The sequence below is a fragment of the Leucoraja erinacea genome, chromosome 8 (genome assembly GCF_028641065.1).
Source record: "Leucoraja erinacea ecotype New England chromosome 8, Leri_hhj_1, whole genome shotgun sequence".
NCBI classification, from domain to species: Eukaryota; Metazoa; Chordata; class Chondrichthyes; order Rajiformes; family Rajidae; genus Leucoraja; species Leucoraja erinaceus.
Window position 1 is genome coordinate 69,361,684 of NC_073384.1, and position 13,675 is coordinate 69,375,358.

The 13,675-nt window shown below is 42.8% G+C and overlaps 2 protein-coding genes across 3 annotated transcripts in view; one reads left to right on the plus strand and one right to left on the minus strand.

Annotated features, from left to right (window-relative positions):
* yipf4 (Yip1 domain family, member 4) overlaps nucleotides 1–1,471 on the minus strand; it is a 33,833-nt gene extending 32,362 nt beyond the window's left edge. Inside the window, exon 1 of the mRNA XM_055639936.1 lies at nucleotides 1,248–1,471. Within this exon, the coding sequence (XP_055495911.1) occupies nucleotides 1,248–1,323 (76 nt within the window). The 5' untranslated portion in view covers nucleotides 1,324–1,471. The remainder of the gene's footprint in view (nucleotides 1–1,247) is intronic.
* Nucleotides 1,472–1,508: 37 nt separating this feature from the next.
* exo1 (exonuclease 1) overlaps nucleotides 1,509–13,675 on the plus strand; it is a 61,339-nt gene continuing 49,172 nt past the window's right edge. Inside the window, exons 1-4 of one of the 2 annotated variants that reach the window (XM_055639934.1) lie at nucleotides 1,509–1,671; nucleotides 6,149–6,367; nucleotides 10,054–10,174; nucleotides 12,370–12,493. In XM_055639934.1, the coding sequence (XP_055495909.1) occupies nucleotides 10,125–10,174; nucleotides 12,370–12,493 (174 nt within the window). In that variant the 5' untranslated portion in view covers nucleotides 1,509–1,671; nucleotides 6,149–6,367; nucleotides 10,054–10,124. Of the gene's footprint in view, nucleotides 1,672–6,148; nucleotides 6,368–10,053; nucleotides 10,175–12,367; nucleotides 12,494–13,675 lie in introns of both variants that reach the window. The other variant, XM_055639935.1, reaches the window with a different exon arrangement.

Here is a 13,675-nt window from a genome sequence, read left to right on the forward strand (position 1 = left end):
TTAAAATGTATTAGATCTTCTTTGGGCCCCCTTGGTGACACGGAGAACAACCTCAGCTTCTCCAGTCTATCCATGGAATCATTTTGGTAGCTCACTGCTGCACAGTTGTATCTTTCCTCCAACTGGGGCCAAACCAGTCACAATCCTTGCTGTTGCACTATATACTTCTATTTATAGAGTCCAGGAACCCATGTGCTTTACTTTAAATGAGACACAAGACACTGCAGATGTTTTAAACTTAATCATAAAACAATTTACACATTCATAGAGGGAAATAAAGAGATGGCATTTCAACTAAGACCCTTTTACACGTTTCACCTACACATTCGGAAATTGTGACCTGAACCTCTAAGATCAAATCATTAGTATCCATCACAAAAATTAGTCGTCCTTATTTTGATCACCAAAGAAATTTCATTTGCTCTTCACCCAGTCTAAAAAATACTTTTTGCCAACCCCCCAAATGTTTTTATTTAGTTCATTTTCTGTCAATGTTGTTACAACTATGAATTCAGAGACTCCAATCTTAATTACAAATGTATTAACATTAATTACAAATGTATTAACACTTTAATCAAACACCTTTGTTATTTTCAATTTATTGCCAGACTATTCTGCTCAGGAGACATGCAACATATTATTCTGCCTTAAGAGTACAGATTGAGCCTCAAATTAGCTTGGTTTGTTTCTCGAGCAGACAAGTTAAACAGCTAAGCATATCTGGGCAGGTACAGATGTTATGGACGTCCCACTTCAAGGGGAAAAGGGCTTAACTGAGGGACCATAGCCCATGTATTGATTTTCTCTCTCTACAAATGTTGCCAGACCTATACGGCATTGTTTGCGTCTATACTTTCATAATGCAGAAGCATTGGGTGGCAGCGGGTAGAGCTGCTGCCTGACAGCACCAGAGACCCGGGTTCGATCCTGACCATGGGTGCTGTTCTGTGCGGAGTTTGTATCTTCTCCCCGTGACCTGCGTGGGTTTTGCTCCGGTTTCTTCCCACACCCAAAAGACGTACGGGTTTGTAGGTATAAATGTAAATAGTACTAGTTTAGGATAGTGTGGATGTGCGGGGATCGCTGGTCGGTGTTTGCGCGCCGTATCTCTAAAACTAAACAACAGCTTATAAAAATATCTAATCACCCTGTCAGCGCCGATTGGCACCGGCCACCCCGGCGGTTGTCATCACCCCCAACCCCTGAAGCAGCAGCAGCCGCAGGACAACAATAACTTTGCGGCCTACCTTCACCGTCGAGCGACGAGACGAAGGTGAAGTCCCCGCTGTTGGTGGCGAAGTGCTGCCGCTGCAGGCCGCTCATTCCTGCGCCTTGTCTCGCCTCTAGCCGCGGTATTGCCCGACCGCAAACACTGCGACTCCTGCAGATGTTACAGCGCCGAGGCCCGAGCAACCATCACAAGCAAACCCCGGGTAGGCGGGCGGAGGAAACAAACCCCTCCCAGCCCCAGCCGGCATCAAAAACACCAACACACCACCCCATTTGGTGCGCCTTGACCAATCTCCAGTGTGGAGGAAGGCATTTTGTGTGTATCTGAACCAATCTGAGTCTGCCTTGCTCAATAGTCACACCGAAAAGTGGCGCCAAATGTCGACGAGGGGTTTAAACGCGCGTCTGCACGGTTCTGAGCAAAGGATCTTTGGTTCGCAGGTGAGTTAATGTGAAAAACTACTCCCCTTCCCGCTGAAGCTAAACACAAACATCTGGAATAACTCAGCGGGTCAAACGGCACCTCTGGAGAAAAGGAACAAGTGATGTTTCGGGTCGAGACCCACATTACCATCGCCCGCCGGGGGCTTTGACTTTGACATCGGGAGGGGAATGGGGAGTGCAGGGGAGAGATAAGTCTTTGCCTTCCATCACAGCGAGGAGGAGATGCGCTGTTTGTGTAAATTGTGTTGTGTCTTGGGTCTTTCTTGCGTGTATGACTGCAGAAACAACATTTCGTTTGAACCTCAATGGGGTTCAAATGACAAATACATTGTATTGTATTGTATTGTATCTTCAGACTCAAGTGACCGCTGAGTTACTCCAGCTTTTTGTGTCTATCTTCGGTATAAACTAGCATTTGCTCTTCCTTCCTACACTTTTTTTTCCGCTGTTGGATGCCGGATCATGGAATAAATGTGGATGGAATCGGAGGCTGGGCTCAAAAATAAGGCTAGGCTAAAAACGTTCATAGGTAGTTCAGACGTCTGCGTCGTCTCCTTTCCGCCTTGGCATCTCGACAAGAGGGGAGTAATGTGAAGGAAGCAAATATACTAGAAGGAACTGCAGATACTGGCTTACACCGAAGATAGATGCAAAATGCTGGAGTAACTCAGCGGGGCAGGCAATTAATGGGTGATGTTTCGGGTCGAGACACACCTTCAGACTGGTTGAACATTTGGCTAGCTGGTATATAATCTTTATCAGTACAGGTGCCCGAGGTTATGGGGAGAAGGCAGGGGAATGGGAGGGAGAGATAAATCAGCCATGATTGAATGGCGGAGTAGACTTGATGGGCCGAATGGCCTAATTCTATTCCTATCACTTATGACCTTATCACTATCTGATGCCTCCCAGGAAGCATCGGAGAAGCGGTGCAGCGGATCCCCATGGCCAGACTTGTGGTCAGCGTCAGGAGTGGATACGGAGGAGGTCGAGTCGGCAGTCAAAGTCGTGACATGTCACATGTGATAACATATCATTCCTTCTCTCCAGAAATGCTGCCTGTCCTGCTGAGTTACTCCAGTATTTTGTGTAAATCTTAAGAGTAAGATAATCATCGGCAGGTGGATGGAGGGGGAGGGGTAAAGGGTGGGGAGGTAGGGGGGGGGAAGAGATGAGATAATTAAAGTCTATTTCTGTGCGTGAGAGATTCGAGAACTTGTTGGAGTATCGGATTGATTCAATGAGGTGAGTGTATGGGGTGGATTGTGGGGTGATTTATTGCACTCACGAGCTAATGTTTTTTGTCGACCCTTTCGATGGTGGGGAAGGTATGGTCAATCATTACAGTATGATGGGCCAGGCAATATCCATCACTTCCTGCAGCTTTCATCGATGCCGATCATTTGAACCTGATCTCCTGTATCCTCTCTTTTCACACAGAGAGTGGTGAATCTCTGGAACTCTGCCACAGAAGGTAGTTGAGGCCAGTTCATTGGCTATATTTAAGAGGGAGTTGGATGTGGCCCTTGTGGCTAAAGGGATCAGGGGGTACAGAGAGAAGGCAGGTACAGGATACCGAGTTGGATGATCAGCCATGATCATATTGAATGGCTTAATCCTGCACCTATTTTCTATGTTACTGTTGTTCTTGTTGTGGAGTCCTATATATCGGTGAGACTATGTTTCCACTGAGGCCACATGCAAATTAGAGGAACAGCACCTCATATTTTACCGGGATTATGATTTGTGCTATACCTTGTCATGCCTCTAGTTTCCCTCTCCCCTGACTCTCAGTCTGAAAGAAGGTTCTCGACCCGAAACGTCACTTATTCTTTTCACCAGAGGTGCTGCCTGACCCGATTAGTTACTCCAGCATTTTGTGTCTGTATCTATTATTTGGAACCATGTAATTTAGTACAATCTAGCAACACTTTTTAACCAGGTTGGGGGCAACCAATCAGTATGCTCTCCTCTGTACATTTTTAGAAGTTCAATAAATCTTAAACATCTGAAGAAGTAGAGGCATTAATGAGCTTTATTTACAACATTGTGCTGGGATCAGGATAGATCAGCAACAAAGTGTACAGTATATCTAAGAACTTGAAGCTGTTGACTCTCTGTACTCCTGTCCTGCCAACAGGTGCATTGTTCCTTGGTTTTCCCTTCCTGAATTCAACAATCTATTCCTTGGTCTTGCTAATGTTGAGACACAGATTGTTGTCTGGAACCCGTCAACCAGATTGCTAAAGATAGACACAAAAGGCTGGATGAGCTCAGCGGGTCAGACAGTATCTCTGGAGACAAGAATTTGCAGAAATTCCTTTTCTCCAGAGATGCTGTCTGAACCTATTCCTTTTCCCCAGAGACGCTGTCTGACCAGCTGAGTTATTCCAGCTTTTTATTTTTGTCTATCTTCAGTTTAAACCAGTATCTGCAGTTCGTTCCTACACAGACAGATTGCAAATCTTTCTCCTGTACTCTTACTTGTCACTTGCTGTCTTTTGTCTAATGACTAGTATCATCTGCAAATTTAAAGATGGCATTAGAACTGTGTCCGGCTACACTAACGTAGATATAGAGAGAGTGGACCAAAAGACTGACACACAGCCCTGAGGTGTCCATGTGCTGTTGGTCAGTGAGGAGGAGATGTTGCTACTAAATGAGTTTTACTGTTAAGTTGGGTAGTGTGGAGATGGTTGGGCTGTTATTGTGTCAATCAAGTTTGATCAAAGATACTCAAAATGCTGGAGCAACTCCGTGCAACAGGCAGTATCTCTGGAGAGAAGGAATGGGTGATGTTTCAGGTCGAGACCCATCTTCAGATCAAGCTGGGTCAGTAAATAATTGAGATTGATAGTATAGACATTACTGACATGTAGCTATCCTCCATTAATAGTTTTTTTTCTGGAGAAGTTATCCTGCTCTTACCTGGAGATGTTATTGTAGTTTGTTTACTCTTTTGCATAGTGTTCACCGAGTAAAAAGTTACTGAGACTGTTTACCATGAGTCATGTGCCCCACAAATTCACTGACTACCTCAATGACTGGCATTAAGATCAATGGTGGTGAGGTGCTTTGAAAGGTTGGTTATATCATATCATAACAACTCCGATCTCAGCAAGAACCTGCTACCACTCCAATTTTCCTACCACAATAGATCAACAGGGGGTGCAATCTCGTTAGCTCTCCACTCTGCAGTGGATCACTTGAACAACAACCCCTGAACATAACTCCAATTAAACACCGAACTACAAACTGCCGTGGTCACACTAGGGACTCCGGGCTTTGGGTGTTTTTTTCGCACTAGGTCATGTTTTTTAATTATTAAACTTTATTTTGTTTGTTTATTGTATTATCTCATGAGTTTAGAAATCTATTGTGCTGCTGCAAGTAAAGGGCCTGTCACACTTTCACAACCTAATTCATGACCTCTGCCGGGTTTGTCCTTGACTCATACTCGCAACATGGTTGTCACGAGGTCGGAGGTAGGTTGTAGTAGGTCGTGATGAGAGTCGTAGGTACTTGTGGCATCAAGTAGGTCAGGGCGTTGTTTCTAGCCTGAGGTTGTGAAAATGGGACAGGCCCTTAAGAATTTCATTTTTCCGTTTTGGTATGTATGGCAATAAAACACTGTTGATACATTGTGTTACCAATAAATTATTTGATTTTTTTGTCCCCTTCATTATCAATCAGAGACAAAGACATCTCCCCCCATATCTGCCTTCCGCAAAGACCGCTCCCTCCATAACTCCCTTGTCAATTCTTCCCTTCCCTCTCGGTCCACCCCCTCCCCGGGCACTTTCCCTTGCGGCCGCAGGAGATGCAACACTTGTCCCTTTGCCTCCCCCCTCGACTCCGTTCAAGGACCCAAGCAGTCGTTCCAGGTGCGACAGAGGTTTACCTGCATCTCTTCCAACCTCATCTATTGCGTCCGCTGCTCTAGATGCCAGCAGATCTATATCGGTGAGACCAAGCGGAGGTTGGGCGATCTTTGAGAAACACCTCCGCTCGGTCCGCAATAACCAAGCTGACCTCCCGGTGGGCACTTCAAGGATTGTTACACCTCTCTGTCCTGGGTTCCTCCAGGAAGCAGCAGCAGAACCAAATTGGATGTCAATTCCGAAGTACACCCCCGGGGCAGAACATGAATTCTCCCATTTCTGATATCCTTGCTGTCTGCTGGCTGTCTCAACCCTCCAGGCGCATTTGCCCTTTCTTGTCCCCACCCACCCCCACCCCCGATAAAGAAGGGTTTCGGCCCGAAAAGGAGAGCCGCTCCATAGATGTTGCTGACCAGCTAAGTTTCCCTTTTGCTGTGTAACTTGACAAAGGCTTATTGCTTATTTGTGCTGCACTCACCTTCAAGTCTTGTATAAATTCCTCAATGATTTCACGTTGCAACTGTACTTTTATATCTTTTAGATTAAAAAAAATATCAATGATCATTTACCTTTTGTTGCCTTCTTTTACATAGCTTATCCATTTTAACCTGGAACATTCATTGTAACCTTTGAGAAGAGTAAAACCAAATAATGGGGATTCAAGGATTGTTACAGTTTGTTAAGGAAGCATCAGAACCAATTCATGTCAAGAAGTACAAAGGACAGACTGTGGCATTGGATATGTATTGCTGGCTTCACAAAGGCGCATTTGCATGTGCTGATAAATTGGCAAAAGGAGAGCCGACTGACCAGTAAGTCCCTTTTGCCTAGCTTGACTTTTGTGCTGTGTGGCGCTTGCACATTAGCTTTGTATTTTTGTCTGGGTACACTTGTTTCTCTCCCCCACCCATGCGAGAGGTACATTTCTTTCAAGGTTAATGGACTAATGTAAATTGCCACAAGTCTAGTGGGTTGGATTTGTAAATGGGTGGTTGATAGTGTGTATGCAGTCAGCCGAAAGACCCTTTCCACATGTTGTGTGATTGTGTCTTTAAAATACTTCACTTTGTTCACGCTAATTATTATTGTGAAATATTGTGTTTGTAGTGGAATAAATAGGAGGTTTGATTCCAGTTACCAGTGAGTTTGCATCACAGTAGCAATTGATACTTTCACCCAACTGTTAAACTGAGTTCTTTTGCCAGTCTAATTCAGGAAAACTTGATTCAAACCATTGCTGCTGTTGAAATCGATTCTTTATTCTGACAGCGCTGGATAATTCTTTAACCTTTCAACACAGAGCTGGCAGCTCCAGGGCAGGACCAAAGAGCTAGTAACTTAGGTACAAACTTAACGCATTATATAGGTATTAGACAATTATGGTACAGAAGGTGTGGCAAACTATTAACCAATCATTATGTTTTACCACACATTAGCTTAATTGCATTAACCAATCAACTAAATCCTTTCCAGTGATTGACAACACGTGTAGTCGCGACTTTCCCTTTTCTGGCCTCTTTACAACCCTTGCTCCCTCGGTGGTTTTCTTTACCCTCTTTGTTCAAAATCATTTTATTTCAATGAAGTAAAAACACAGAAATATAAAATCAATTTTCAGAGACCACCTCTCAGAATACAAGATACACATCATACAGCAATCACACAATGCATACACACAAAACATATATTTTCACTTTTGGAAAAGAAAATTATTTCTAAAACTTCAGATTTAAACAAAGTCTAATACTTACAATCCTAATTAAAACACAATACACTTCACAAATAATTTCCATACAACTACATAGTTAAAATACTTATGGATTACAAAGATTAAATATGAGTTTTGCCCCGTTCTTACAAAGTGGTAAAGACTTAAGTTATTTCTAATCACACAATTCCCAACTCCAAGCACACAAAGGCCATATACTTGTCACACTATAAATTATAATTGCTTCTTACCAAGCTCGGGTCTAGTTTCATCCTGAATCACAACCTCCCCCTTGCTCATCCCTGGAGGAAAGGAATGTAAGGTCTCTTTTATGACTTCCCACTAATAGCATTCCACACAGCAAATGGAAGATTACTATATGCAGACCCCAAGTTTGGCTTGGATCAAAACAGAGTTACTTTCTCAGTTTTCTATAAACATAAGAATCACCCTTGTACAAAGGTCATACAACCATTACCTATCACGTCTCAACATAAATACATTTAAACAGCACAAACCAAATCACAGACTATTATCTAGCCTTGCTGTTTAAGACCCAACACAAACAACCATAAACCCTCTTTGTGACACACTTGAGCTTAGAGATGTGTCACAAAGAAAGAACAAATGGTGCCTATAGAAACATAGAAAATAGGTGCAGCAGTAGGCCATTCAGCCCTTCGAGCCTGCACCGCCATTCAATATGGTCATGGCTGATCATCCAACTCAGTATCTTGTACCTGCCTTCTCTCCATACCCCCTGATCCCTTTAGCCACAAGGGCCACATCTAACTCCCTCTTAAATATAGCGAATGAACTGGCCTCGACTACCTTCCGTGGCAGAGAGTTCCAGAGATTCACCACTCTCTGTGAAAAATGTTTTTCTCATCTCGGTCCTAAAGGATTTCCCCTTTATCCTTAAACTGTGACCCCTTGTCCTGGACTTCCCCAACATCGGGAACAATCTTCCTGCATCTAGTCTGTCCAACCCCTTAAGAATTTTGTAAGTTTCTATAAGATCCCCCCTCAATCTTCTAAATTCTAGCGAGTACAAGCGGAGTCTATCCAGTCTTTCTTCATATGAAAGTCCTGCCATCCCAGGAATCGGTCTGGTGAACCTTCTCTGTACTCCCTCTATGGCAAGAATGTCTTGCCTCAGATTTGGAGACCAAAACTGTACACAATACTCCAGGTGTGGTCTCACCAATACCCTGTACAACTGCAGTAGAACCTCCCTGCTCCTATACTCAAATCCTTTTGCTATGAATGCTAACATGCCATTCGCTTTCTTCACTGCCTGCTGCACCTGCATGCCTACTTTCAATGACTGGTGTACCATGACACCCAGGTCTCGTTGCATCTCCCCTTTTCCTAATTGGCCACCATTTAGATAGTAGTCTACTTTCCTGTTTTTGCCACAAAAGTGGATAACCTCACATTTATCCACATTATACTGCATCTGCCATGCATTTGCCCACTCACCCAGTCTATCCAAGTCACCTTGCAGCCTCCTAGCATCCTCCTCACAGCTAACACTGCCCCCCAGCTTTGTGTCATCCGCAAACTTGAAGATGTTGCATTCAATTCCCTCATCCAAATCATTAATATATATTGTAAATAGCTGGGGTCCCAGCACTGAGCCTTGCGGTACCCCACTAGTCACTGCCTGCCATTGTGAAAAGGACCCGTTTACTCCTACTCTTTGCTTCCTGTCTGCCAGCCAGTTCTCTAGCTACATCAATACTGAACACCCAATACCATGTGCTTTAAGTTTGTATACTAATCTCTTATGTGGGACCTTGTCGAAAGCCTTCTGAAAATCCAGATATAACACATCCACTGGTTCTCCCTTATCCACTCTACTAGTTATATCCTCGAAAAATTCTATAAGATTCGTCGGACATTATTTACCTTTCGTAAATCCATGCTGACTTTGTCCAATGATTTCACCACTTTCCAAATGTGCTGCTATCCCATCTTTAATGATAAGTCTGAAGAAGGGTTTCAGCCCGAAACGTTGCCCATTTCCTTCGCTCCATAGATGCTGCTGCACCCGCTGAGTTTCTCCAGCTTTTTTGTGTACCTCCCATCTTTAATAACTGACTCTAGCAGTTTCCCCACTACTGATGTTAGACTAACTGGTCTGTAATTCCCCGTTTTCTCTCTCCCTCCCTTTTTAAAAAGTGGGGTTACATTAGCTGCCCTCCAATCCTCAGGAACTACTCCAGAGTCTAAAGAGTTTTGAAATATTATCACCAATGCATCCACTATTCCTGGGGCTACTTCCTTAAGTACTCTGGGATGCAGCCTATCCGGCCCTGGAGATTTATGGCCTATAATCCATTCAATATACCTAACACCACTTCCTGGCTAACCTGGATTTGGTTAACTATGTCCTGGGAAAAGACCCCATTAACAACCTATACTCTAAACACCAAACTAAACCAAATACAACTTCTGACAGCGTTATAGCTGCTTCAAAACAAACAAAGCTATGCCTATTCCAATCAACATTTCCGTGTTATGATAAGCCATTTGTTCGTGTGTGTGTGTGTGTGTTTTTTGTACTTTATTACTTTGTGGGGACATGTATTTCTGAAAACCTTAAGCTTTTCTTGCCACTTAACAAAGGTTCCTCACACGAAAGTTACTATCCAAGCAATTCTATTATATAATATTCCCTCACGACGATTCAACAGAAATAAATAACATATAATTGCATTCAGGAGAGCCCATTTTAACTTCTAGTTGTTGAACCTTTTTTCCAAATATAAATTTGTTTTCTTGCAGGTATGTTAGTTATTGTTTAAAATTTGTTGAAATGTTGGAATCTTTTGGCGTTAAACCAGTCCTGGTTTTTGATGGGTGCACTTTGCCTTCCAAAACAGAGGTGGAAAAAGGCTCGAAGATTGTAAGTAATTTATCTAATCCAATCTGAATCATAAGACCCACAGAACCAGAGATTTTTGTTTTTTAAGCATTTCAGTAGAGATAGCTTGAAGCATTAAAGAAAGTAGACGTTTATTAGTCCACAAACTGTTCTTCAAATGTAAACCTGGATGCTATTTTTCATGTGTAGGAAAGAACTGCAGATGCTGGTTTCAATTGAAGGTGGACCCAAAGTGTTGGAGTAACTCAGCGGGACGGGCAGCATCTCTGAAGAGAAGGAATGGGTGACGTTTCGGGTCGAGACCCTTTTTCAGTCTGATGAAGGGTCTCGACCCGAAACGTCACCCATTCCTTCTCTCCAGAGATGCTGCCTGTCCCGCTGAGTTACTGCAGCATTTTGGGTCTACCTGCTATTTTCCATCTTTTAGTACAAATATTATGTTTCATTGAAATGCTTGTAGGCACTGTGGATAAATTGATATTCTTTGTTGAAATAGTTTCTGGAGTATTAGACACCTTGATTTAATTTTAGTTTACAGATTGTGTTTCCAGCCATGAAATATACATTGTCCTCCATAATGTTTGGGACAAAGACCCATCATTTATTTATTTGCCTCTACTCCACAATTTGAGATTTGTAGTAGAAAAAAAATACAAGTGGTTAAAGTGCACATTGTCAGATTTTATTAAATGGTATTTTTATACATTTTGGTTTCACCATGTAGCTATTATAGCTGTGTTTATACATAGTCCCTCCCCATTTCAGGACACCATAATGTTTGGGACACATGGCTTCACAGGTGTTTGTAATTGCTCAGGTGTGTTTAAATGCCTATTTAATGATGTATAAGAGAGCTCTCAGCACCTAGTTTTTCCTCCAGTCTTGAAGACCAAGGTTGTGCCAATGAATGTCAAATAATCCATTATGAGACTGTGAAACAAGAATAAAACTGTTAGAGACATCAGCCAAACCTTAGGCTTACCAAAACCAACTGTTTGGAACATCATTAAAAAGAAAGAGAGCACTGGTGAGCTTACTAATCGCAAATGGACTGGCAGGCCAAGGAAGGCCTCCACAGCTGATGACGGAAGAGTTCTTTATAACAAAGAAAAATCCCCAAACACCTGTCTGACAGATCAGTAACACTCTTCAGGAGTCAGGTGTGGATTTGTCAATGACCACTGTCTGCAGTAGATATTCAGGTTACAGTTTGCCAAGAAGCACTTAAAAGAGTAACCACAGTTCTGGAAAAAGGTCTTGTGGACAGATGAGATGAAGATGAACTTGTATGAGAGTGATGGTAAGAGCAGATTATGGAGGAGAGAAGGAACTGCCCAAGATCCAAAGCATACCACATCATCTGTGAAAGACGGTGGTGAGGGTGTTATGGCCTGGGCATGTATGGCTGCTGAAGGTACTGGCTCACTTATCTTCATTGATGATACAACTGCTGATGGTTGTAGCATAATTAATTCTGAAGTGTATAGACACATCCTATCTGCTCGCGTTCAAACAAATGCCTCAAAACTCATTGACCAGCGGTTCATTTACAGCAAGACAATGATGCCAAACATACTGCTAAAGCAACAAAGGAGTTTTTCAAAGCTAAAAAAATGGTCAATTTGCGTGTGGCCAAGTCAATTACCCGATCTGAACACAATTGAACATGCCTTTATATGCTGAAGAGAAAACTGGACTAGCCCCCAAAACAAGCATAAGCTAAAGATGGCTGCAATACAGGCCTGGCAGAGCATCACCAGAGAAGACACCCAGCAACTGGTGATGTCCATGAATCACAGACTTCAAGCAGTCATTGCATGCAAAGGATATGCAACAAAATACAAAACGTGACTACTTTCATTTACATGACATTGCTGTGTCCCAAACATTATGGTGCCCTGAAATGGGGGGACTGTGTATAAACACTGCTGTAATTTCTACATGGTGAAACCAAAATGTATAAAAATGGCCTTTATTAAAAACTGACAATGTACTTTAACCACATGTAATTTTTTTTTTTCAATTACAAATCTCAAATTGTGTAGTATAGAGGCAAATGAATAAATGACAGGTCTTTGTCCCAAACATTATGGAGGGCACTGTGATGTAGGTTTCTGTTTTGCTCATGGTCATCATTTTATGTGTTTTCATCCTTTTTTGTGGTTTAACTGCATGTGGTTTTGAATATTTATGCCTGTTGGCTTTCTGCATTACAGGCATAGGCAAACAAATTTGCAGAAAGGGAAGCAGCTTCTTCGTGAAGGCAAAACAGCAGAAGCCAGGGAGTGTTTTACACGATGTGTCAACATAACACCTGCAATGGCACATGAGGTGATAAAGGCAAGTGATTTGAGTGTTATGTTATTTTAGTTTAGTTTAGAGATACAGTGCGAAAACAGGTTCACGAGATTGATCTCTGGGATGGCGGGACTGTCATATGAGGAAAGATTGAAAAGACTAGGCTTGTATTCACTGGAATTTAGAAGGATGAGGGGGGATCTTATAGAAGCATATAAAATTATAAAAGGACTGGACAAGCTAGATGCAGGAAAAATGTTCCCAATGTTGGGCGAGTCCAGAACCAGGGGGCACAGTCTTAGAATAAAGGGGAGGCCATTTAAGACTGAGGTGAGAAAAAAAATTTCACCCAGAGAATTGTGAATTTGTGGAATTCCCTGCCACAGAGGGCAGTGGAGGCCAAGTCAATGGATGGATTTAAGAGAGAGTTAGATCGAGCTCTAGGGGCTAGTGGAGTCAAGGGAAATGGGGAGAAGGCAGGCACGGGGTATTGATTGTGGACGATTAGCTATGATCACAATGAATGGCGGCGCTGGTTCGAAGGGCCGAATGGTCTCCTCCTGCACCTATTTTCTATGTATTAATGACACTGCGTTCCTTTGAATACAATTCACGGGAGAATTTCTTAAAACTCACTGTCATTAAGGACTCCGGACCGCGAGCACGGGCTTCATCCTGGTGTGCAGGTGCAGGTCACGTTATTTTTAAGAAAGAACTGCAGATGCTGGAACAATCAAAGGTAGTCAAAAATGCTGGAGAAACTCAGCGGGTGAAGCAGCATCAACAAAAATGCTGGAGAAACTCAGCGGGTGAGACAAAAATGCTGGAGAAACTCAATGGTTTTGAACGATTATTATCGGATTTCTAAAATTCAGATAAATTCATAGCGTCGCCCGGCTATCTTTCCCTACTTGACTTGAGCTCATGAGATATGATTTCAGGATGCTCAGATCTTCTAATGCGGCCATTGTATCGAGCGATAAATCCCTTCAGCTGTATCGATTTTTTGTTTTGTTTTCCTATTTGTCAATTTTTTATTGCCCGATTATTTGGCGGCCAATCAACCGCTGTCTCTAAGGGGATTGCGCCCAATCACCGACCAGCTTCCCTTAAAATTCCCGACCAATCAACAAATCGGTCTCCTCCCGTCCAATCACATAATGCGCTGGTTAATCGGCGGCCAATCAGACACAGTCTCCGAGGAGCGTCGCGACTAATCACCGA